The 24,763-nt window shown below is 49.1% G+C and overlaps 1 protein-coding gene across 1 annotated transcript in view; it reads right to left on the reverse strand.

The window, feature by feature from the left end:
* LOC138522777 (weak toxin 2-like) overlaps nt 1-24,763 on the reverse strand; it is a 129,914-nt gene that overhangs the window by 66,517 nt on the left and 38,634 nt on the right. The window contains exon 2 of the mRNA XM_069635404.1: nt 19,350-19,466. Coding sequence (XP_069491505.1) covers nt 19,350-19,466 — 117 coding nt within the window. The remainder of the gene's footprint in view (nt 1-19,349; nt 19,467-24,763) is intronic.

The raw sequence follows: 24,763 nt of genomic DNA on the forward strand, positions 1-24,763 counted from the left end.
GGCACCGGTATGGTTCAATGGGGACTTACCGGTGTAGTCCGACCTTTGCAGGAGCGGTAAGTCCCCATTGAAAAAGCCATTCCCCAATCCCATTTGAGCCCCCATAGGGCTCAATGGGAATGGGGAAGGCGCTAATAACGGTACCGCAAATTGTGGTACCGCAAATTGTGGTACCCCACTTGGAATGAGGTCCAAAGTTTCAATTCAAACCTTGGTACCAAGAGAGTGACTCCCGTCTCCTGGTCTCTTTCACGTCTCTCACAATGTTCTCAAATAAAGTAATGTTTCAACTGCAAAACCCTGATGTCAAGAGAATTACTCTTTTCCCTTGGTCTCTTCTAGGCTGCTCAGAATGTTAACTCACACTGCCAAGAGCATGAGTCCCTTCTCTTGGGCATTGTCGCAGTGTTCACAACCACCAGTAGGAATGACTCCTTTCTGCCGGTTCCCTTCATGCATTTAGCAATGCAAAGAGAATGACTCCCTTCTCTTGGCCATTGTCACAATGTTCATAACTACCTGGGGGAATTGGGCCCTTCCCTTGGTTCTCTCTATGAGGGCCCCAGACCCCTTAAAGATGCTTTATTAGGTGTGGTCCCAGACCCCTTTCACAACATCAGAGGGTATGCTTCTTCCCCTGACTTCTCTCAGGCATTCACAGTGCAAAATGCCCAGGTCGCATGTTTCTTCCCCTGGCCTCTTTCAGGTTTGCACAGTCCAAAATGTCATGGGGGATGCTTCTTCCCCTGATATCTCTCAGACTTTCTTAACATTCACAGACCGCCTGGTTCACTACCCTGCCAGGTACTGTGACTATGAAAATGGCTTTGGAGGCAACTCTTCATAAATGGGTTTGGGTCCCCGATCCGTGAGATTCTCTTCTCTTGACCTGCTATAATCTCCTGACAGGTACTGTAACTATGAAGATGTGTTTGGAGGCAACTCTTCATAAATGGGTTTGGGTCCCCAATCCGTGAGATTCTCTTTTCTTGACTTGTTATCACCACCTGACAGGTACTGTGACTATGAAGATGGGTTTGGAGGCAACTCTTCATAAATGGGTGTGGGTCTCCGATCCGTGAGATTCTCTTCTCTTGACTTACTATAATCTCCTGCCAGGTACTATTACTATGAAGATGGGTTTGGAGGCAACTCTTCATAAATGGGTTTGGGTCCCCGATCCGTGAGATTCTCTTCTCTTGACCTGCTATAATCTCCTGACAGGTACTGTAACTATGAAGATGGCTTTGGGGGCGACTCTTCATAAATGGGTTTGGGTCCCCGATCCGTGAGATTCTCTTCTCTTGACCTGCTATAATCTCCTGACAGGTATTGTGACTATGAAGATGTGTTTGGAGGCAACTCTTCATAAATGGGTTTGGGTCCCTGATCCGTGAGATTCTCTTCTCTTGACTTGCTATAATCTCCTGACAGGTACTGTGACTATGAAGATGGGTTTGGAGGCAAATCTTCATAAATGGGTTTGGGTCCCCGATCCGTGAGATTCTCTTCTCTTGACCTGCTATAATCGCCTGAAAGATATTGTGACTATGAAGATGGGTTTGGAGATTATTCATTACTTGTTGTGTGTTCAAGACCAATTTCTTCTGACCTGTCCACCCCTCATGGTTCTCAACAACTGTCACAGTGATCCGGACCTCTCCAGGTTCCTTACTGGCAACCTCTGGCTGTCCGTGGGCATCTCTCCCCGTCTCGTAATCGTGCCAGGAACCAATGCATCCTCGTTGCATTCCCCTGTTGCAGGACGTTGTGCTTCTAGCTTGACTCACACACCGGCTCTCCATGTCAGCTAGTTGTCTGGCTTTCTGCCTCCTTCATTGGTCGGTCCACAGCGGGTTTACCAGGAACGCCTCTGCCTGCAACCCAAATGTCTCCACTCCTGCACTCCTGGCGTCTCCATAATTTCAGGCACATTCAAATTTCCCAGCTCCTCCTGTAAGGATCTGAGAGGTTGTAAAGTCCTTTTTCCCTTTTATCGGTGGAGCTTACCTGTTTGTTTCACATTGACTGGAATGCTCATGCTGGCTCCATGGGTCACTCTGCATTGCTGCGCACTCTCCTCCTAGTGTCGGTATTGATGTTATTACTCCAACATGGGTTTCTTACATTCTTCTTCATCTCAGTTTCTGTAGGTGATTCCCACAGGTAATCCCTACTCTTCCTCATCTCAGTACTTTCGGTGGTCAGGCCATCTATTTTACAAAGATGCATGGAAGTGTGTGGGATTGTTGGATATTGAGAGGCGTAGAAAGATGAGGGAGGTGGGAATATCTCTTGGGCATACTGTGTTCGTCTTGGCCAGTCACCCCTAGACCCACAGGAGTATCTCTCCCCATGAGATCCACCCGCTGAGTACCACACACATGGTGACTATTGGGTAGCGGCCTCCTGGTCTCATGGGAAGGAGCTGTCCCCAGGAGAGAAGGAATGACATCCAAGCATTCATCAAAGTGCATGTACAGAAATGCTGACTGCCGACGGACCGAATGGTACTCTGTGTGATTTGGGCACGGGCAGGCACATTTGCAGCAATTCTGGACGGGAATGTAATGGTGTCTTGGTTGATGCAAGATTTTGGGCGTGGGCCGGGTGATGATGGATTGGCATCCTCAGTGAGTTGGGCATGTTTTTGCACATGTGTAGAAATGAGGCTTTGAGGTCATAGTTGATGTTTTTATCGTCATGGTTCAGCATGTGTGTGCTTTGTACTTGGGCAGGTTGTTTCCTGGTGTTACTTTTACATTGGACACATCTGTAGCATGTGTGTTACTTGTGTGGTGAAACATCGCTTCCCAGATTGCTAAAATCAAATAAAGCTAAGAATCTGCACTAAACACCCGGGATAGTAACTGAACTGGAGTCACAAAGAAACCTGCGGAGACGCTTCCCTAACGTCAGCCAAACCTGTGGAGACGCTTCCCTAACGTCAGCCAAACCTGTGGAGACGCTTCCCTAATGTCAACCAAACCTGTGGAGATGCTTCCCTAATGTCAACCAAATCTGTGGAGACGCTTCCCGAATGTCAGCCAAACCTGTGGAGACGCTTCCCTAACATCAGCCAAACCTGTGGAGACGCTTCCCTAATGTCAACCAAACCTGTGGAGATGCTTCCCTAATGTCAACCAAATCTGTGGAGACGCTTCCCGAATGTCAGCGAAACCTGTGGAGACGCTTCCCTAACGTCAGCTAAACCTGTGGAGATGCTTCCCTAAGTCAGCTAAACCTGTGGAGACGCTTCCCTAACGTCAGCCAAACCTGTGGAGACGCTTCCCTAACGTCAGCCAAACCTGTGGAGATGCTTCCCTAACGTCAGCCAAACCTGTGGAGATGCTTCCCTAAGTCAGCTAAACCTGTGGAGACGCTTCCCTAACGTCAACCAAACCTATGGAGACGCTTCCTTAATATCAACCAAACCTGTGGAGACGCTTCCCTAATGTTAGTCAAACCTGTGGAGATGCTTCCCTAACGCCAGTCAAACCTGTGGAGATGCTTCCTTAACGTCAGCCAAACCTGTGGAGACGCTTCTCTAATGTCAACCAAACCTCGGGAGACACTTCCCTAACGTCAGCCAAACCTGTGGAGACGCTTCCCTAATGTCAGCCAAACCTGTGGAGACGCTTCCCTAACGTCAACCAAACCAGTTGAGACGCTTCCCTAACGTCAGCCAAACCTGTGGAGACCCTTCCCTAACGTCAGCCAAACCTGTGGACACGCTTCCCTAATGTCAGCCAAACCTGTGGAGATGCTTCCCTAATGTCAACCAAACCTGTGGAGACGCTTCCCTAATGTCAGCTAAACCTGTGGAGACACTTCCCTAACGTCAGCCAAACCTGTGGAGATGCTTCGCTAATGTCAGCCAAACCTGTGGAGACGCTTCCCTTATGTCAACCAAACCTGTGGTGACGCTTCTCTAATGTCAGCCAAACCTGTGGAGATGCTTCCCTAACATCAGCCAAACCTGTGGAGACGCTTCCCTAATGTCAGCCAAACCTGTGGGGATGCTTCCCTAACGTCAGCCAAACCTGTGGAGATGCTTCCCTAAGTCAGCTAAACCTGTGGAGACTCTTCCCTAACGTCAACCAAACCTGTGGAGACGCTTCCATAATGTCAGCTAAACCTGTGAAGACCCTTCCCTAAGTCAGCTAAACCTGTGGAGATGCTTCCCTAACGTCAGCTAAACCTGTGGAGACTCTTCCCTAATGTCAACCAAACCTGTGGAGATGCTTCCCTAATGTCAACCAAACCTGTGGAGACGCTTCCCTAATGTCAGCCAAACCTGTGGAGATGCTTCCCTAACGTCAGCCAAACCTGTGGAGACGCTTCCCTAACGTCAGCTAAACCTGTGGAGACCCTTCCCTAAGTGAGCTAAACCTGTGGAGACGCTTCCCTAACGTCAACCAAACCTGTGGAGACGGTTCCCTAACGTCAGCCAAACCTGTGGAGACCCTTCCCTAACGTCAGACAAACCTGTGGAGACGCTTCCCTAATGTCAACCAAACCTGTGGAGATGCTTCCCTAATGTCAACCAAATCTGTGGAGACGCTTCCCGAATGTCAGCGAAACCTGTGGAGACGCTTCCCTAACATCAGCCAAACCTGTGGAGATGCTTCCCTAAGTCAGCTAAACCTGTGGAGACGCTTCCCTAACGTCAGCCAAACCTGTGGAGACGCTTCCCTAATGTCAGCCAAACCTGTGGAGACGCTTCCCTAACATCAGCCAAACCTGTGGAGACGCTTCCCTAATGTCAGCCAAACCTGTGGAGACGCTTCCCTAACGTCAACCAAACCTATGGAGACGCTTCCTTAATATCAACCAAACCTGTGGAGACGCTTCCCTAATGTTAGTCAAACCTGTGGAGATGCTTCCCTAACGCCAGTCAAACCTGTGGAGATGCTTCCTTAACGTCAGCCAAACCTGTGGAGACGCTTCTCTAATGTCAACCAAACCTCGGGAGACACTTCCCTAACGTCAGCCAAACCTGTGGAGACGCTTCCCTAATGTCAGCCAAACCTGTGGAGACGCTTCCCTAACGTCAACCAAACCAGTGGAGACGCTTCCCTAACGTCAGCCAAACCTGTGGAGACCCTTCCCTAACGTCAGCCAAACCTGTGGACACGCTTCCCTAATGTCAGCCAAACCTGTGGAGATGCTTCCCTAATGTCAACCAAACCTGTGGAGACGCTTCCCTAATGTCAGCTAAACCTGTGGAGACACTTCCCTAACGTCAGCCAAACCTGTGGAGATGCTTCGCTAATGTCAGCCAAACCTGTGGAGACGCTTCCCTTATGTCAACCAAACCTGTGGTGAATCTTCTCTAATGTCAGCCAAACCTGTGGAGATGCTTCCCTAACATCAGCCAAACCTGTGGAGACGCTTCCCTAATGTCAGCCAAACCTGTGGGGATGCTTCCCTAACGTCAGCCAAACCTGTGGAGATGCTTCCCTAAGTCAGCTAAACCTGTGGAGACTCTTCCCTAACGTCAACCAAACCTGTGGAGACGCTTCCATAATGTCAGCTAAACCTGTGAAGACCCTTCCCTAAGTCAGCTAAACCTGTGGAGATGCTTCCCTAACGTCAGCTAAACCTGTGGAGACTCTTCCCTAATGTCAACCAAACCTGTGGAGATGCTTCCCTAATGTCAACCAAACCTGTGGAGACGCTTCCCTAATGTCAGCCAAACCTGTGGAGATGCTTCCCTAACGTCAGCCAAACCTGTGGAGAAGCTTCCCTAACGTCAGCTAAACCTGTGGAGACCCTTCCCTAAGTGAGCTAAACCTGTGGAGACGCTTCCCTAACGTCAACCAAACCTGTGGAGACGGTTCCCTAACGTCAGCCAAACCTGTGGAGACCCTTCCCTAACGTCAGACAAACCTGTGGAGACGCTTCCCTAATGTCAGCCAAACCTGTGGAGATGCTTCCCTAATGTCAACCAAACCTGTGGAGATGCTTCCCTAATGTCAGCTAAACCTGTGGAGACACTTCCCTAACATCAGCCAAACCTGTGGAGACGCTTCCCTAATGTCAGCCAAACCTGTGGAGACGCTTCCCTAATGTCAACCAAACCTGTGGTGACGCTTCCCTAATGTCAGCCAAACCTGTGGAGACGCTTCCCTAACATCAGCCAAACCTGTGGAGACGCTTCCCTAATGTCAGCCAAACCTGTGGGGATGCTTCCCTAACGTCAGCCAAACCTGTGGAGATGCTTCCCTAAGTCAGCTAAACCTGTGGAGACTCTTCCCTAACGTCAGCCAAACCTGTGGAGACGCTTCCCTAATGTCAGCCAAACCTGTGGAGATGCTTCCCTAACGTCAGCCAAACCTGTGGAGATGCTTCCCTAAGTCAGCTAAACCTGTGGAGACGCTTCCCTAACGTCAACCAAACCTATGGAGACGCTTCCTTAATATCAACCAAACCTGTGGAGACGCTTCCCTAATGTTAGTCAAACCTGTGGAGATGCTTCCCTAATGTCAACCAAACCTGTGGAGACGCTTCCCTAATGTCAGCTAAACCTGTGGAGACACTTCCCTAACGTCAGCCAAACCTGTGGAGACGCTTCCCTAATGTCAGCCAAACCTGTGGAGATGCTTCCCTAATGTCAACCAAACCTGTGGTGACGCTTCCTTAATGTCAACCAAACCTGTGGAGATGCTTCCCTAATGTCAACCAAACCTGTGGAGACGCTTCCCGAATGTCAGCCAAACCTGTGGAGACGCTTCCCTAACGTCAGCTAAACCTGTGGAGACGCTTCCCTAACGTCAGCCAAACCTGTGGAGACGCTTCCCTAACGTCAGCCAAACCTGTGGAGATGCTTCCCTAACGTCAGCCAAACCTGTGGAGATGCTTCCCTAAGTCAGTTAAACCTGTGGAGACGCTTCCCTAACGTCAACCAAACCTATGGAGACGCTTCCTTAATATCCACCAAACCTGTGGAGACGCTTCCCTAATGTTAGTGAAACCTGTGGAGATGCTTCCCTAACGTCAGTCAAACCTGTGGAGACGCTTCCTTAACGTCAGCCAAACCTGTGGAGACGCTTCCCTAACGTCAACCAAACCTCGGGAGACACTTCCCTAACGTCAGCCAAACCTGTGGAGACGCTTCCCTAATGTCAGCCAAACGTGTGGAGACGCTTCCCTAACGTCAACCAAACCTGTGGAGACGCTTCCCTAAAGTCAGCCAAACCTGTGGAGACCCTTCCCTAACGTCAGCCAAACCTGTGGAGACGCTTCCCTAATGTCAGCCAAACCTGTGGAGATGCTTCCCTAATGTCAACCAAACCTGTGGAGACGCTTCCCTAATGTAAGCTAAACCTGTGGAGACACTTCCCTAACGTCAGCCAAACCTGTGGAGACGCTTCCCTAATGTCAGCCAAACCTGTGGAGACGCTTCCCTAATGTCAACCAAACCTGTGGTGACGCTTCCCTAATGTCAGCCAAACCTGTGGAGACGCTTCCCTAACATCAGCCAAACCTGTGGAGACGCTTCCCTAACGTCAGCCAAACCTGTGGGGATGCTTCCCTAACGTCAGCCAAACCTGTGGAGATGCTTCCCTAAGTCAGCTAAACCTGTGGAGACTCTTCCCTAACGTCAACCAAACCTGGGGAGACGCTTCCATAACGTCAGCTAAACCTGTGAAGACCCTTCCCTAAGTCAGCTAAACCTGTGGAGACGCTTCCCTAACGTCAGCTAAACCTGTGGAGACGCTTCCCTAATGTCAACCAAACCTGTGGAGATGCTTCCCTAATGTCAACCAAGCCTGTGGAGACGCTTCCCTAATGTCAGCCAAACCTGTGGAGATGCTTCCCTAACGTCAGCCAAACCTGTGGAGACGCTTCCCTAACGTCAGCTAAACCTGTGGAGACCCTTCCCTAAGTGAGCTAAACCTGTGGAGACGCTTCCCTAACGTCAACCAAACCTGTGGAGACGCTTCTCTAACGTCAGCCAAACCTGTGGAGACCCTTCCCTAACGTCAGCCAAACCTGTGGAGAGGCTTCCCTAATGTCAGCTAAACCTGTGGAGACACTTCCCTAACGTCAGCCAAACCTGTGGAGACGCTTCCCTAATGTCAGCCAAACCTGTGGAGACGCTTCCCTAATGTCAATCAAACCTGTGGTGACGCTTCCCTAATGTCAGCCAAACCTGTGGAGACGCTTCCCTAACATCAGCCAAACCTGTGGAGACGCTTCCCTAACGTCAGCCAAACCTGTGGGGATGCTTCCCTAACGTCAGCCAAACCTGTGGAGATGCTTCAATAAGTCAGCTAAACCTGTGGAGACTCTTCCCTAACGTCAACCAAACCTATGGAGACGCTTCCTTAATATCAACCAAACCTGTGGAGACGCTTCCATAACGTCAGCTAAACCTGTGGAGACGCTTCCCTAATGTCAACCAAACCTGTGGAGACGCTTCCCTAATGTCAACCAAACCTGTGGACATGCTTCCCTAATGTCAACCAAACCTGTGGAGACGCTTCCCTAATGTCAGCCAAACCTGTGGAGATGCTTCCCTAACGTCAGCCAAACCTTTGGAGACGCTTCCCTAACGTCAGCTAAACCTGTGGAGACCCTTCCCTAAGTGAGCTAAACCTGTGGAGACGCTTTCCTAATGTCAACTAAACCTGTGGAGACGCTTCCCTAATGTCAACCAAACCTGTGGAGACACTTCCCTAACGTCAGCCAAACCTGTGGAGACGCTTCCCTAACGTCAGCCAAACCTGTGGAGATGCTTCCCTAACGTCAGCTAAACCTGTGGAGATGCTTCCCTAAATCAGCTAAACCTGTGGAGATGCTTCTCTAACCTCAGCCAAACCTGTGGAGACGCTTCCCTAAGTCAGCTAAACCTGTGGAGATGCTTCCCTAATGTCAACCAAACCTGTGGAGACGCTTCCCTAAGTCAGCCAAACCTGTGGAGACCCTTCCCTAACGTCAGCCAAACCTGTGGAGACCCTTCCCTAACGTCAGCCAAACCTGTGGAGACGCTTCCCTAATGTCAGCCAAACCTGTGGAGATGCTTCCCTAATGTTAACCAAACCTGTGGAGATGCTTCCCTAATGTCAGCTAAACCTGTGGAGACGCTTCCCTAACGTCAGCCAAACCTGTGAAGACGCTTCCCTAATGTCAGCCAAACCTGTGGAGACACTTCCCTAATGTCAACCAAACCTGTGGTGACGCTTCCCTAATGTCAGCCAAACCTGTGGAGACGCTTCCCTAACGTCAGCCAAACCTGTGGAGACACTTCCCTAACGTCAGCCAAACCTGTGGAGATGCTTCCCTAACGTCAGCTAAACCTGTGAAGACCCTTCCCTAAATCAGCTAAACCTGTGGAGACGCTTCCCTAAGTCAGCTAAACCTGTGGAGATGCTTCCCTAAGTCAGCTAAACCTGTGGAGATGCTTCCCTATGTCAGCTAAACCTGTGGAGATGCTTCTCTAAGTCAGCTAAACCTGTGGAGACCCTTCCCTAACGTCAGCTAAACCTGTGGAGACCCTTCCCTAAGTCAGCTAAACCTGTGGAGACGCTTCCCTAACGTCAGCTAAACCTGTGAAGACCCTTCCCTAAGTCAGCTAAACGTGTGGAGACGCTTCCCTAACGTCAGCTAAACCTGTGGAGACGCTTCCCTAATGTCAACCAAACCTGTGGAGACGCTTCCCTAATGTCAACCAAACCTGTGGAGATGCTTCCCTAATGTCAACCAAACCTGTGGAGACGCTTCCCTAACGTCAGCTAAACCTGTGGAGACGCTTCCCTAACGTCAGCCAAACCTGTGGAGATGCTTCCCTAACGTCAACCAAACCTGTGGAGACCCTTCCCTAAGTCAGCTAAACCTGTGGAGACGCTTTCCTAACGTCAGCCAAACCTGTGGAGACGCTTCCCTAATGTCAGCCAAACCTGTGGAGACGCTTCCCTAATGTCAGCCAAACCTGTGGAGACGCTTCCCTAATGTCAGACAAACCTGTGAAGACGCTTTCCTAACGTCAGCCAAACCTGTGGAGGCGCTTCCCTAACGTCAGCCAAACCTGTGGAGACGCTTCCCTAACGTCACCTAAACCTGTGGAGACCCTTCCCTAAGTCAGCTAAACCTGTGGAGTCGCTTTCCTAACGTCAACCAAACCTGTGGAGACGCTTCCCTAAAGTCAGCCAAACCTGTGGAGACCCTTCCCTAACGTCAGCCAAACCTGTGGAGACGCTTCCCTAATGTCAGCCAAACCTGTGGAGATGCTTCCATAATGTAAGCTAAACCTGTGGAGACACTTCCCTAACGTCAGCCAAACCTGTGGAGACGCTTCCCTAATGTCAGCCAAACCTGTGGAGACGCTTCCCTAATGTCAACCAAACCTGTGGTGACGCTTCCCTAATGTCAGCCAAACCTGTGGAGACACTTCCCTAACGTCAGCCAAACCTGTGGAGACGCTTCCCTAATGTCAGCCAAACCTGTGGAGACGCTTCCCTAATGTCAACCAAACCTGTGGTGATGCTTCCCTAATGTCAGCCAAACCTGTGGAGACGCTTCCCTAACATCAGCCAAACCTGTGGAGACGCTTCCCTAACGTCAGCCAAACCTGTGGGGATGCTTCCCTAACGTCAGCCAAACCTGTGGAGATGCTTCCCTAAGTCAGCTAAACCTGTGGAGACTCTTCCCTAACGTCAACCAAACCTGTGGAGACGCTTCCATAACGTCAGCTAAACCTGTGAAGACCCTTCCCTAAGTCAGCTAAACCTGTGGAGACGCTTCCCTAACGTCAGCTAAACCTGTGGAGACGCTTCCCTAATGTCAACCAAACCTGTGGAGATGCTTCCCTAATGTCAACCAAACCTGTGGAGACGCTTCCCTAATGTCAGCCAAACCTGTGGAGATGCTTCCCTAACGTCAGCCAAACCTGTGGAGACGCTTCCCTAACGTCAGCTAAACCTGTGGAGACCCTTCCCTAAGTGAGCTAAACCTGTGGAGACGCTTCCCTAACGTCAACCAAACCTGTGGAGACGCTTCTCTAACGTCAGCCAAACCTGTGGAGACCCTTCCCTAACGTCAGCCAAACCTGTGGAGAGGCTTCCCTAATGTCAGCTAAACCTGTGGAGACACTTCCCTAACGTCAGCCAAACCTGTGGAGACGCTTCCCTAATGTCAGCCAAACCTGTGGAGACGCTTCCCTAATGTCAATCAAACCTGTGGTGACGCTTCCCTAATGTCAGCCAAACCTGTGGAGACGCTTCCCTAACATCAGCCAAACCTGTGGAGACGCTTCCCTAACGTCAGCCAAACCTGTGGGGATGCTTCCCTACCGTCAGCCAAACCTGTGGAGATGCTTCAATAAGTCAGCTAAACCTGTGGAGACTCTTCCCTAACGTCAACCAAACCTATGGAGACGCTTCCTTAATATCAACCAAACCTGTGGAGACGCTTCCATAACGTCAGCTAAACCTGTGGAGACGCTTCCCTAATGTCAACCAAACCTGTGGAGACGCTTCCCTAATGTCAACCAAACCTGTGGACATGCTTCCCTAATGTCAACCAAACCTGTGGAGACGCTTCCCTAATGTCAGCCAAACCTGTGGAGATGCTTCCCTAACGTCAGCCAAACCTTTGGAGACGCTTCCCTAACGTCAGCTAAACCTGTGGAGACCCTTCCCTAAGTGAGCTAAACCTGTGGAGACGCTTTCCTAACGTCAACTAAACCTGTGGAGACGCTTCCCTAATGTCAACCAAACCTGTGGAGACACTTCCCTAACGTCAGCCAAACCTGTGGAGACGCTTCCCTAACGTCAGCCAAACCTGTGGAGATGCTTCCCTAACGTCAGCTAAACCTGTGGAGATGCTTCCCTAAATCAGCTAAACCTGTGGAGATGCTTCTCTAACCTCAGCCAAACCTGTGGAGACGCTTCCCTAAGTCAGCTAAACCTGTGGAGATGCTTCCCTAATGTCAACCAAACCTGTGGAGACGCTTCCCTAAGTCAGCCAAACCTGTGGAGACCCTTCCCTAACGTCAGCCAAACCTGTGGAGACCCTTCCCTAACGTCAGCCAAACCTGTGGAGACGCTTCCCTAATGTCAGCCAAACCTGTGGAGATGCTTCCCTAATGTTAACCAAACCTGTGGAGATGCTTCCCTAATGTCAGCTAAACCTGTGGAGACGCTTCCCTAACGTCAGCCAAACCTGTGAAGACGCTTCCCTAATGTCAGCCAAACCTGTGGAGACACTTCCCTAATGTCAACCAAACCTGTGGTGACGCTTCCCTAATGTCAGCCAAACCTGTGGAGACGCTTCCCTAACGTCAGCCAAACCTGTGGAGACGCTTCCCTAACGTCAGCTAAACCTGTGAACACCCTTCCCTAAATCAGCTAAACCTGTGGAGACGCTTCCCTAAGTCAGCTAAACCTGTGGAGATGCTTCCCTAAGTCAGCTAAACCTGTGGAGATGCTTCCCTATGTCAGCTAAACCTGTGGAGATGCTTCTCTAAGTCAGCTAAACCTGTGGAGACCCTTCCCTTACGTCAGCTAAACCTGTGGAGACCCTTCCCTAAGTCAGCTAAACCTGTGGAGACGCTTCCCTAACGTCAGCTAAACCTGTGAAGACCCTTCCCTAAGTCAGCTAAACGTGTGGAGACGCTTCCCTAACGTCAGCTAAACCTGTGGAGACGCTTCCCTAATGTCAACCAAACCTGTGGAGACGCTTCCCTAATGTCAACCAAACCTGTGGAGATGCTTCCCTAATGTCAACCAAACCTGTGGAGACGCTTCCCTAACGTCAGCTAAACCTGTGGAGACGCTTCCCTAATGTCAGCCAAACCTGTGGAGACACTTCCCTAATGTCAACCAAACCTGTGGTGACGCTTCCCTAATGTCAGCCAAACCTGTGGAGACGCTTCCCTAACGTCAGCCAAACCTGTGGAGACACTTCCCTAACGTCAGCCAAACCTGTGGAGATGCTTCCCTAACGTCAGCTAAACCTGTGAAGACCCTTCCCTAAATCAGCTAAACCTGTGGAGACGCTTCCCTAAGTCAGCTAAACCTGTGGAGATGCTTCCCTAAGTCAGCTAAACCTGTGGAGATGCTTCCCTATGTCAGCTAAACCTGTGGAGATGCTTCTCTAAGTCAGCTAAACCTGTGGAGACCCTTCCCTAACGTCAGCTAAACCTGTGGAGACCCTTCCCTAAGTCAGCTAAACCTGTGGAGACGCTTCCCTAACGTCAGCTAAACCTGTGAAGACCCTTCCCTAAGTCAGCCAAACCTGTGGAGACGCTTTCCTAACGTCAGCCAAACCTGTGGAGACGCTTTCCTAACGTCAGCTAAACCTGTGGAGACCCTTCCCTAAGTCAGCCAAACCAGTGGAGACGCTTCCCTAAAGTCAGCCAAGAAAGTACATACAAAAGAAAAACATTCAGTTTCAAAGTGCACCTCTTATTAAAGTTTTGCTAGACACATTTTCTGGAAACACATAGGGACGTCATTTGGGAGTCGCCAGATGTCGCAAGTGTGACCTCTGTGGTCACAGTTGCGACCTCTGATGACCTCCAGCGACCTCTGGACTGGAGAATGGGTTTATTAAAAAAAGCACAACACGCAAGCTGGGCAGTGGGAGCCACTGTTTCCGCAGACTCTGTCCCCAGAGAACCTAGCTTTGCTTTTGTTTGTTCATGCCATCCAAACGGTGTTTGGTGCCTTTAGGCCACGGTGCAATCTAATTGTTTTATGGGATTTCAAGCAGAGGTAAAGTTGTAGCTGTTCTGGCTCACAACATGAAGGTGGCATCAGCTAGTGTGAAATCGTAATGTTCTTTTTTTCAGGGTAATGGGGAAGGCAAAAGAGCAGAGTCTGCTTTAACACGAAAGAAAGTAACACACAATGTTAATGTTATGGAAAGCACTAAAAGCGAGGGTGCAACAGTGTGCCCCATCCCTTTCACTCAAGCTTAGCCTCTCTCGCCGACATATGGGTCTTGATTTACAAAAATGTTTTGAAATGGGTCAGTCCCATTGAAAAATGTTTGCAAATCAGGCCCATGGTCTCTTACCTTGTTTCCTGATTACTGTTTATGCGAAGCAGGCTGGAAGCTTATGCACTTCTGATGTTTCAGACCACCAGTCCCATCAGCCCTTGCCAGCATTGTCAGTGTTTATGGATCACGGAAGTCGTAGTCCAAAGCATGTGCAGTGCCACAGGTTGCCGACCCCTGTATCCCACTGCACCAGTCACCTCTCCTCCAGTGTTTCTACTGATTCAGCCAAACTACACATGGCTCTCTCTGGAGGATGAGAAGTGAGAGAGAGCATACCCGCTGGGAAAGATGTTTTTTTTTAAACGCAAAAGGTTAATGTTGAACTCAGCAAATCAATGTATTCTTATTTCTTCAAGGGCTAATGGCCTGACTCTCAAAGTCGCACCAGTCCTGCAGATGAACTGGCCTGCTATTCAATCTCACAGTTACCAGTTCAATGGTACCCACTACAGAGTGTAATCTGCTTCTGACTTTGAGAACATTCAGACATGTAATTCGTCATTTTACTGTAGTGTTAAGATAGCTCAGTGGGTTGAGCGCTTGCTACTGCAATGTGTGTGCTTGATCTGCACGTTGCAGGTTGGAATCCCAACAATGCTAACTCAGCCTTTTATCCTTATGAGGTTGATAAATGAGTACCAACACAGGTTGGGTGATATTGTGTGTATATCTGTTCTATATAAAGCGCTTAAGCTTAAGTGCTATATAATAACACATCATTATCATTTGACCATGCCTTGCATTCACAGTAATTTGGTAATATAGGCCTATACACACTGATATTAACGATACATGTGGTGATCCATTAGTGTATGAAATGTATATCACATTATAGTGATATTGTAAACATATTTTTCGTAGTGACTTAGGAACGATGCTATGTAATGCTACTTCCGGTCGTGTCTTTCTTATTTTTGATGCTACCAAACTTTTGATCTCTACATTTATTTTTAGAAATGTGTTGGGAGAGGCCCAGCGACTCCATATCGTGGAGGTGAGAGAGTGCATGCTTGCTGTCCAGCTAATGGACTGAACTTCCTGTTAGCTAGATCTAGAATTGCATGCAATGGGGAGAGTGACAGAGCCCTTACTGTAGAGGTGATTCGGCTGTTAAAGGAAGTGGAACCCAAGAAGGGGATGCTCTGCGGGGTGTGGGGTCTCAGAGCGGCGGGACAGAGACGGCAAGCATTCATGCTGGATCGAGAGGGCTGTGGAAGGGGTTGAAGTCTTGGGGCTTCAAGGTCATCCTCCGGGTCTTCTGTAGGGTTAGGGTAGGGTGGGGTTCTAGCTGGATCGACTGGGCTTGGCTACAGGGTACATGGGAGGTTTGTAAGTGTGAACAGTCCTCGCACATGCTTATATCTCAGAGAGACTAGGGATCTAGAGGTTTAAGATGGTCATTCGCACACCTTCATCTGGTGGGATAATCATATGTCCATTCTGACATGGCAGTGTTCATGGCCACATGGAGGGGAGGGGCCCATGACGGAAGAGGCAAAGAAGCTTAATCCTGGTCTCCCCTCCCTTCTCTGAGCTGCTCTGTGACCCACCAACATCACCACTGACACGCAGCCGGGTGCAGGTGCTCAGTGTGACATGGAGGGCATTGTGGTCCACGGCACACCATCTTGTAATGGGTTCTTGTGCATAAAGGGGCATGCGGGATGTGGGTGATAGCAACATTTACCTGCCTGGATTCTTCATGCTTCCAGCTGCCTACTGGTTACTGGTCCTAACATGGTCTTGGGGCATCAGTGCAGCGTGCCACACACGGTTTTGTGGAAACACTTTAGCCCCTGAACATTGCTCATCCTAGCTTGATGGTGCTTGGGTCAGTGAAGTGGATGAGCACCTTAGAAATTGGGTTGCAAAGAATATGGTCGCCGGTGAGGACACAACGCAAGTTTCAGGCGCTCTTGCAGAGACGGTGACCTTAGAGGCTGACCTCACCATCTGGACATGGGAGGTTGTGCTTCAAGGAGATTCAACCCTTAGACGGTCTCCGGATTTGTGTTATGTTCAAGAAGATGGCACTTCCCGGTGGAATGGCTCTTGGCCCAGCCAGGTGGTCACCCACCGATCACACTGCGGCTTACTTCAGGCTACAAGCGCTCTGGAGGACCTTGAGGGCCAACTCCTGCATAGTCATCATCTTGGAATGGGTGATTATGCATCGCAGGGCACTGGTGATGCGGGCAACAGTGGTTCTTCCAATCTGACTTCTTTGGCTGGCAAGGGGGGTGTGCCAATACTAAGAAGTATGGGGGGCACAGATAAACCACTCCTAATTATGGAATGGGAAGGCATATAAGAATCCTCACAGCCCACTGCCCTTCGTTAAAAGTGATAAGACGAGCAGTGAGGATAGGCGAACTACTGCAGTATTAGCCCTCTCCTCCGCCATCATTATGTGCAAGAGCTGATAGCCGTGACACTACCCTCGGAAGAGGAGTGACCACTAACATCGCCCAGGTGTGAGGGCAGCATTCAGGGCAGCACCGATACGCAGGCGAGGGTGGCGCAACCAGTGGGAACCTGAGCGGTGGCGTCGATGCGCAATAACGTCAGCTTGTGATCCACCACCTCCACCACTTCTGCGCTCAAGTACATTGATCCAAGCCATTCCATCATCAATATGTTTGGGAATGCACTTAACCTGATTTAACTAAATATATATATTAACAACTGGCTGTATAATCTAAAACTGATACTAAGATAAATTAAGCTGTGTTGCTACTGGTGTACCCCAGAGCTTTTCTGACTTTTCCTGACCTGCCCTCTGGCCACCTGTGGCATCTGCTGTTCAGCAGGATGAGTGGTCACTTGGCTCAGAATCCAGTGAAGAAAGACTGTCCTGGCCTGCTTTGCAGGATGAGCTGTCACAAGGGCCCAGAATTGAGTGAAGAAAGACTGTCCTGATCTGCTTTACAGGATGAGCTGTCATCGGGATCACAATCCAGTGAAGAAAGACTGTCCTGACCTTCTTTACAGGATGAGCTGTCGCTGGGCACACAATCCAGTGAAGAAAGACTGTCTTGACCTGCTTTACAGGATGAGCTGTCCCTGGGCTCACAATCCAGCGAAGAAAGACTGTCCTGACCTGCTTTACAGGATGAGCTGTCATCGGGCTCACAATCCAGTGAAGAAAGACTGTCCTGATCTGCTTTACATGATGAGCTGTCCCTGGGCTCACAATCCAGCGAAGAAAGACTGTCCTGACCTGCTTTACAGGATGAGCTGTCATCGGGCTCACAATCCAGTGAAGAAAGACTGTCCTGACCTGCTTTACAGGATGAGCTGTCCCTGGGCTCACAATCCAGCGAAGAAAGACTGTCCTGACCTGCTTTACAGGATGAGCTGTCCCTGGGCTCGCAATCCAGTGAAGAAAGACTGTCCTGACCTGCTTTACAGGATGAGCTGTCCCTGGGCTCACAATCCAGCGAAGAAAGACTGTCCTGACCTGCTTTACAGGATGAGCTGTCCCTGGGCTCGCAATCCAGTGAAGAAAGACTGTACTGACCTGCTTTCCAGGATGTGCTGTCACCGGGGTCACAATCCAGCGAAGAAAGACTGTCCTGACCTGCTTTACAGGATGAGCTGTCCCTGGACTCGCAATCCAGTGAAGAAAGACTGTACTGACCTGCTTTACAGGATGAGCTGTCCCTGGGCTCACAATCCAGCGAAGAAAGACTGTCCTGACCTGCTTTACAGGATGAGCTGTCCCTCGGCTCACAATCCAGTGAAGAAAGACTGTCCTGACCTGCTTTCCAGGATGAGCGGTCACTGGGCTCATAATCCAGGGAAGAAAGACTGTCCTGTCCTGCTTTACAGGATGAGCTGTCATCGGGCTCACAATCCAGTGAAGAAAGACTGTCCTGATCTGCTGTACATGATGAGCTGTCCCTGGGCTCACAATCCAGTGAAGAAAGACTGTACTGACCTGCTTTCCAGGATGTGCTGTCACCGGGGTCACAATCTTAGTGAAGAAAGACTGTCTTGACCTGCTTTACAGGATGAGCTGTCCCTGGGCTCACAATCCAGCGAAGAAAGACTGTCCTGACCTGCTTTACAGGATGAGCTGTCCCTGAGCTCACAATCCAGTGAAGAAAGACTGTCCTGATTCGCTTTACATGATGAGCTGTCCCTGGGCTCACAATCCAGTGAAGATAGACTGTACTGACCTGCTTTCGAGGATGAGCGGTCACTGGGCTCATAATCCAGGGAAGAAAGACTGTCCTGTCCTGCTTTACAGGATGAGCTGTCATCGGGCTCACAATCCAGTGAAGAAAGACTGTCCTGACCTTCTTTACAGGATGAGCTGTCACCGGGGTCACAATCCAGTGAAGAAAGACTGTCCTGTCCTGCTTTACAGGATGAGCTGTCATCGGGCTCACAATCCAGTGAAGAAAGACTGTCCTGACCTTCTTTCCAGGATGAGCTGTCACCGGGGTCACAATCCAGTGAAGAAAGACTGTCCTGACCTGCTTTACAGGATGAGCTGTCCCTGGGCTCACAATCCAGTGAAGAAAGACTGTCCTGACCTTCTTTACAGGATGAGCTGTCACCGGGGTCACAATCCAGTGAAGAAAGACTGTCCTGACCTGCTTTAAAGGATGAGCTGTCCCTGGGCTCACAATCCAGTGAAGAAAGAGTGTCTGCGGGGCCAGGCAGTTTAAGGGGGTGAGAAGGTAGCTTTCTTTGATGCCCTCCTTGTCCATGAAAGGCACAGTTGTGGCACGATGAACTCCAACTGTAAGTGATGCATTTCCCCCACCAGTGCATAAAGTTGTATTTTCTTGATGGGAAGAACCTGGAGAAATAGTTGACAATGCTTTTGGGGCCAATTTTCAATATTTATCTCCACCTTTTTTGTGGAGGTAAAAATAGGACTTTAAGTTGCAATTTGTAAGAGGACTATAACGCCAACAGTATTCTACGGGAATTCTGCAGGAGATAATGCTTCAAAGTCCTCAATCCGGCAGGTGGTATTTCTAGTGGTGTTTTGCAAATACCACTGTAATTACTGTTACTGAGAAACCCATACCCCCCCCCTTAGTGTCAGAGGTAAGGGAAAGCACTAGAAAGCATTAGGAAGAAAAGACATGTTTTCAGTGGCGTGTCAAGGGCGTGGCCTTTTCTGGCACGTTCTACCCCTGGAATCTGATTGGCCACCCCATTATCCTAAACTACGATCATTAAGTGTGTGTGTGCACTCATGCCACCCTTGTAGAAGTCAGTGCCCCACTTGGGCCACCCCAGTCAAAAGAGTCTGGACACGCCACTGGAAGTTTTAACTGAAGAATCAGAGGCGGAGCCTCGTGGCCCGCACTTTTTCTTACCGTTTACATCGCGGGCTTTGGTCATACAGTGCTTCTCCTCAGCCGCGCACGTGGCAACATTATAACACTTGGCAAGTAGCTTCACCCGATTGCACGCAATGCACTCCAAAGTATTAACTGTGAAAAGACACAAAACAAAAACAATTGAGATTTAGAAAATATTTGATTGAGGTTTTACAATAGAACAACAAACATTTAATCGTAAGCGCAGTAATTGTATAGGCGGGTGGAATGAGAAAGAGCTAAACAGCTGGTATACAAGCAGTGCCACAATTACAGGGTGATACTGATATGAAGAACAACGGAGCAAACATCTTGAACAAGTGAGAGTTAGAGCCTCATTACAAGTGTGCCGGTCCAGGAAAAATGCTGCTAATTCTGGCTTTGGCATTTTTACCAGAACATCACACTTCAAGTTTGCTGGCGGGGGCCACGGATCACCCGACAGGCCTGACCTGCTGTGAGTTCAGACCCCTACCGGTAAACAAATACCTGAATCCCATCTCATGGAGTCGAATGGGACTCCATGAAAATGTGAATTTACCAGCATTCCTCTGCGAGTAATATCCAGGTAATACCAGGATATCTGCAGCGCAGACAGTAAGCGCTGTCTGGAGGTATCGGCTGGTAAAACCAACTGGATACTGGCAAACTTATAATCAGAGCCGTAGTGTTAGAGGAGTTCCCTATTGGATTGTTTTTAGTAGCGGAAACAGAATCTATACATTACACATTTATAATATGATAACAACAGAAACTCTGTTTATAATCTGTGAGTAATGCTTAAATGGAATAGGGTTGGCCGCCCGTTGTATGCCTTCTTCAGGACTTGTTTGGGAGCTGTAGGTTCAGCAGAGACGAAGAGAACGAGAAAGGGTGAAAGGAGAGAGTAGAGCAGAGCACAGGAAGATGAGGAGAGGAAACCTGAGAAATATGAGGCCTTCATGTCTGTAGTTCTTTTTAGAGAGTGGGAGTAGTGCTTGGTCAGGAGGATGTTTGGTAGGATCTGTGTCCGGGGTCTAAATGAGGTGTGGTGTGCTGAGCATGTGATCTGGATAATGGAGGCGGTCCACAGAATGTTTCTTGTGTAGTTGTAGGTTATTAAGTCAGTCTAGTCGGGGGGCCACAGGAGGCGAGGCTTGGCAGCCTTGTGGAATGTGTTTGCGTTCACCAGTTGGGGGGGGACGGAACATGTGGAACGGCCTAGTGCATCCGAGATTTCACTTGACCAATAGCAATCCAGTGTGTTTAGGAATGGCACGTTCAGGGGAGGATGAACACAAAATGTAAAACACATTGAAATGTGTATGGAGGATGTTGGATTATGGGGGTTTACGACCCTCCAGGTTTTGACATTTGCTCGGGCCACTAGGTTGGATGCTCCAGAGGGTTCCATACACATGTAAAGTTTGCTATTCAAGTTGGATCTCGACAAAGTGGGTTTTCCAATCTTTGGGACAAGCTTGTGGAGATCCACCCTAATCTGTGAGACGGCGGTTCTTGGTTTTTATTGATGTATTTATTTTATTGGTCACTTATAACTTGCTTTAATACCAGCGAGTGGTTTCTAAGCGCAGAATCAGGATTGAAGCCTGTGTTACCCTGTGTTATCTTGCTTCCAAAACAAATGTGTTGCCCCTGAGCTATCCTTCCTCCCCTTTTCCAAAAGGAGGTAATACATTTGATGACCGCTGCTAGTCATGAGTCTGGAAGCTCTGTGTTCTTGGGGGTCAGGGAGCTCTCTTTCTTTAGGGTGTTGATACAGAGTTCCATTGGAGACATATTTGGGTTCAACTGCAGTATGTCCATGATAGACTGTGCTACCTCTCTCCGGAATATGGATAAACATGGGGTGACAAAGAACATATGCTAAATTGAGCCCACATTCTGAGGATCTTTACATCTCCAGTACTTTGGGCTCTCCATAATGTTGGCCTTGTGCATTCTCTCTGGTGACCATAAAGCTCTGTGTAGTGCAAAGAGTAGGGTGTGGGATTTGCTGCACTTATAAGTCTGTTCCCATTGGGCGGGATCTAGATTGATGACCAAGTGCCCATTTGGGGGTTCAGCAGAACGTCCTCGACGATCTTATTTTAATGTCTGGTTCTTTGCCATGTGGTTGTGTATTGCACTCCTTAATTTCAGGTAGTTACCAACCTCGTGGGTCGGTGGGTTAGTGGCTAAGCCATATTTGAGTTGCTGTTCAACTAAGATGAAGGGTGTATCTTTGTTGACAAATGTTGAATATGTTTTTCTCGATCCTTGTAGCCCAATAGAATTGATATTGATGTTGATATTTTATTTCTATCGCGCTCGTACACGAGTGTTTCAGAGCGCGACAAGGCAAGGGAGGGGTACAGGGGAGAACAAAACAACAATCTCACTAGGCCCAGTGACATTGAGAACGCGCAAGTGTATGGGAGAGACTGAGGGGAAAAGTGCATGGAGGGGGCATGATATGATATGATATGGCATTTGTAACGCGCCTATACACAAGTGTTTCAAGGCGCGATGAGGCAGGGAGGGGGGAACAAAGGGAAGACAGACAACAATCCTACTAGGCCAGGTGTCATTCAGACCGCGCAAGTGCAGGGGTAGGGGGAAGGGAAAAATGCAAGGGGAAGGGAGAGGGGGGAGTGCAATACAAATAGTAGAACAGAAATAAAATAATAAATAAATAGGGCCAGCTGGTGGCAAGTGCAAGGTAAGTGCAGACAAGTGCTGGAGAGGGGGTCGGGGGGCTGTAGTGATACAGAGACAGTCCCGCAGTCCAGGGGTTGCCAGGGAGGCAGTGCAAGTGAAGAGTGACTGGGCCCAGGACCGAGGTCGGTGAGAGTGGCCCAGTTGCAGATTGGTGCAAATTCAGTCGAGAATTTAGCAGGGGAGAGGGGAGAGGGAGAGAGAAAGCAGAAGCGAAGAGGAAGGTTTTGAGGTGCTTCCGGAACCGGAGATGGTTCTCCTCAAGTTTCAGGGAGGCATGGAATGTTTTATTATGCATGTCAGTGAGCAAAAGTTAATTGTGTGATGTTTATTGCTGTTGATATCGAGTGGGCTAAGCACGGGCCTCCGTTCGAGTCGGTTTCAGTATATGCTGTGTTTGCCTTCGTTTCTGCTTTGATGAGCATTGCAACTCGGTTTTTCTTTCCCATGGCCAGTGAGTAAAGGCAATATACATAGGGATTCCTTTTAAGTTTGATGGATTGGGGGTTTCTTCCAGGAGGACAATGTCATGAGTTAGAAGCCGAAAGGCGATTCCGAGTGGCATTCTGCAATTAGCGAGGAAATATAATGATATGATAGGGTATGATAGGGTATTTATAACGCGCTTAATACCCAGAGGTTTCTAAGCGCGGAATGATGTGATTTGTGCGGGACGTGAATGGTGAATTGACGACATTTGGATTTGAAATGTGTGTGAACTCAATAAGCGAGAGTGCACAAGGACTTATAAGCCTTAGAAGAAGCTGCGCTCGAAACATGTGTCGGCTGATTAGAAATTGGCTTCATTGGCGTCTCTTAGGAACTTTGGGGCACATGCGCAGAGTGACTGTATCACTTGGTCTTTACCTCCAAGGATCCCTCGTCACTAACTACGCTCGCTAGGACTCATGGGAGTTGTATTCCGAAACATCTGGAGAGCCAACACTTGTAGACCCCTGATCAATAGAATAACTAACATAGCTCCCCAAAGTGTGGGAAATGCAGATGTAGTTCCCCACATTCCTTAGAGTCCCCGTGTCTCAATCCTTATGTGTCCAGGAGACCCCCCGAAATATTGTGTGATCACAAAATCTCGCATAAGTGGTCTCCATCCACTATCCAAACAGACAAATGCAGAGGATAAATCAATGAATGTGACGTAGAAGGGTGCCCTATGCCCGCCTGTGGCATTACCAACAAGTAGGTGTACGGGGAGGGCCTCTTCAATCGTTCCCCCTCAACTCGCGGAGGGCACACTGGATCTCCAGCACTTGCTCTTGACAGTCTGGTGCTCACCCATGCGGAAAGTTCCGAAGGGATTTAGATGCGTCATTTAGCAATGCCATCAAGCCCTAGCATGCGCGATGTCATCTGCCCCCCCTAACATGCGCAATCTAATCTGCCCCCCTAACATGTGCGATGTCATCTGCCCCCCCTAACATGCGCAATCTAATCTGCCCCCTAACACGCGCGATATCCTCTGCCCCCCTAACATGCGCAATCTAATCTGCCCCCTTACATGCGCGATATCCTCTGCCCCCCTAACATGCGCGATATCCTCTGCCCCCCTAACATGCGCAATCTAATCTGCCCCCTTACATGCGCGATATCCTCTGCCCCCCTAACATGCGCGATATCCTCTGCCCCCCTAACATGCGCAATCTAATCTGCCCCCTTACATGCGCGATATCCTCTGCCCCCCTAACATGCGCGATATCCTCTGCCCCCCTAACATGCACGATATCCTCTGCCCCCCTAACATGCGCGATATCCTCTGCCCCCCTAACATGCACGATATCCTCTGCCCCCCTAACATGCACGATATCCTCTGCCCCCCTAACATGCACGATATCCTCTGCCCCCCTAACATGCGCGATATCCTCTGCCCCCCTAACATGCACGATATCCTCTGCCCCCCTAACATGCGCGATATCCTCTGCCCCTTTCTTGCAAATGGCGACAATAATAGAGTAATGTGACCTTTGGGGAGTAAGACAATGTTCTATTATGACATTATAGAGACGCTCCAAAGTGGTACTTCAAAATATAGGGTCAGACTTATGGAGATCCATAGGATATTCATCCATACCCAGACATTTTAGAACAAGCCCCACTCACCCCCCCAATCCTGCACTCTCAAAGTTGATTGAAAACTTGTTTGGGTCTGTATTTGCACCATTTTCCCTTCATATAAATTTAAGAAAGGAACTAAGCTTATTGCGAAATATTGCCAATAGGTCATTAGTAGCTGCGCTTCCAGAACCTCTGGTAACGAGCCAGCGGCAAAGACCAAATCGCCCTGATATCTTTCCATTCATGCGGGGCCATCTCCCAGGTGCTTGCCTTAGCTGTGCCCTTGCTCCTGCAGCAATGTTTTAGTTCTAATAGCTTCAGTATTCACAACACTATTCTTTACAAATGGCAACAAGGCTTCAAAATGTTTCACCTTGTGTGAAGGCTCCGACCCTCGCGAACACAGAGAGCTACTTCACTCCGGATCTTGGATTAGAAATTGGGCTCAATCTATTGAAAGCCATTAAGATCCTTTCTAGTGCATTCTAATGTTAGACTCAGTTTCCACTTCTTTAAATGCCTTGCTCTTCTTCATGTCATAGTGTTCCTCTACATAAGCGATGTGAGGGCTCAGAAATGCAAGATGGACACAAAGGTATCGTTTTCTCAATGTTTGCCATTTATTAAATGAAAAGGGGTGA

This window comes from Ambystoma mexicanum, chromosome 1q (assembly GCF_040938575.1).
Source record: "Ambystoma mexicanum isolate Mex_15411 chromosome 1q, UKY_AmexF1_1, whole genome shotgun sequence".
Lineage (NCBI taxonomy): Eukaryota > Metazoa > Chordata > Amphibia > Caudata > Ambystomatidae > Ambystoma > Ambystoma mexicanum.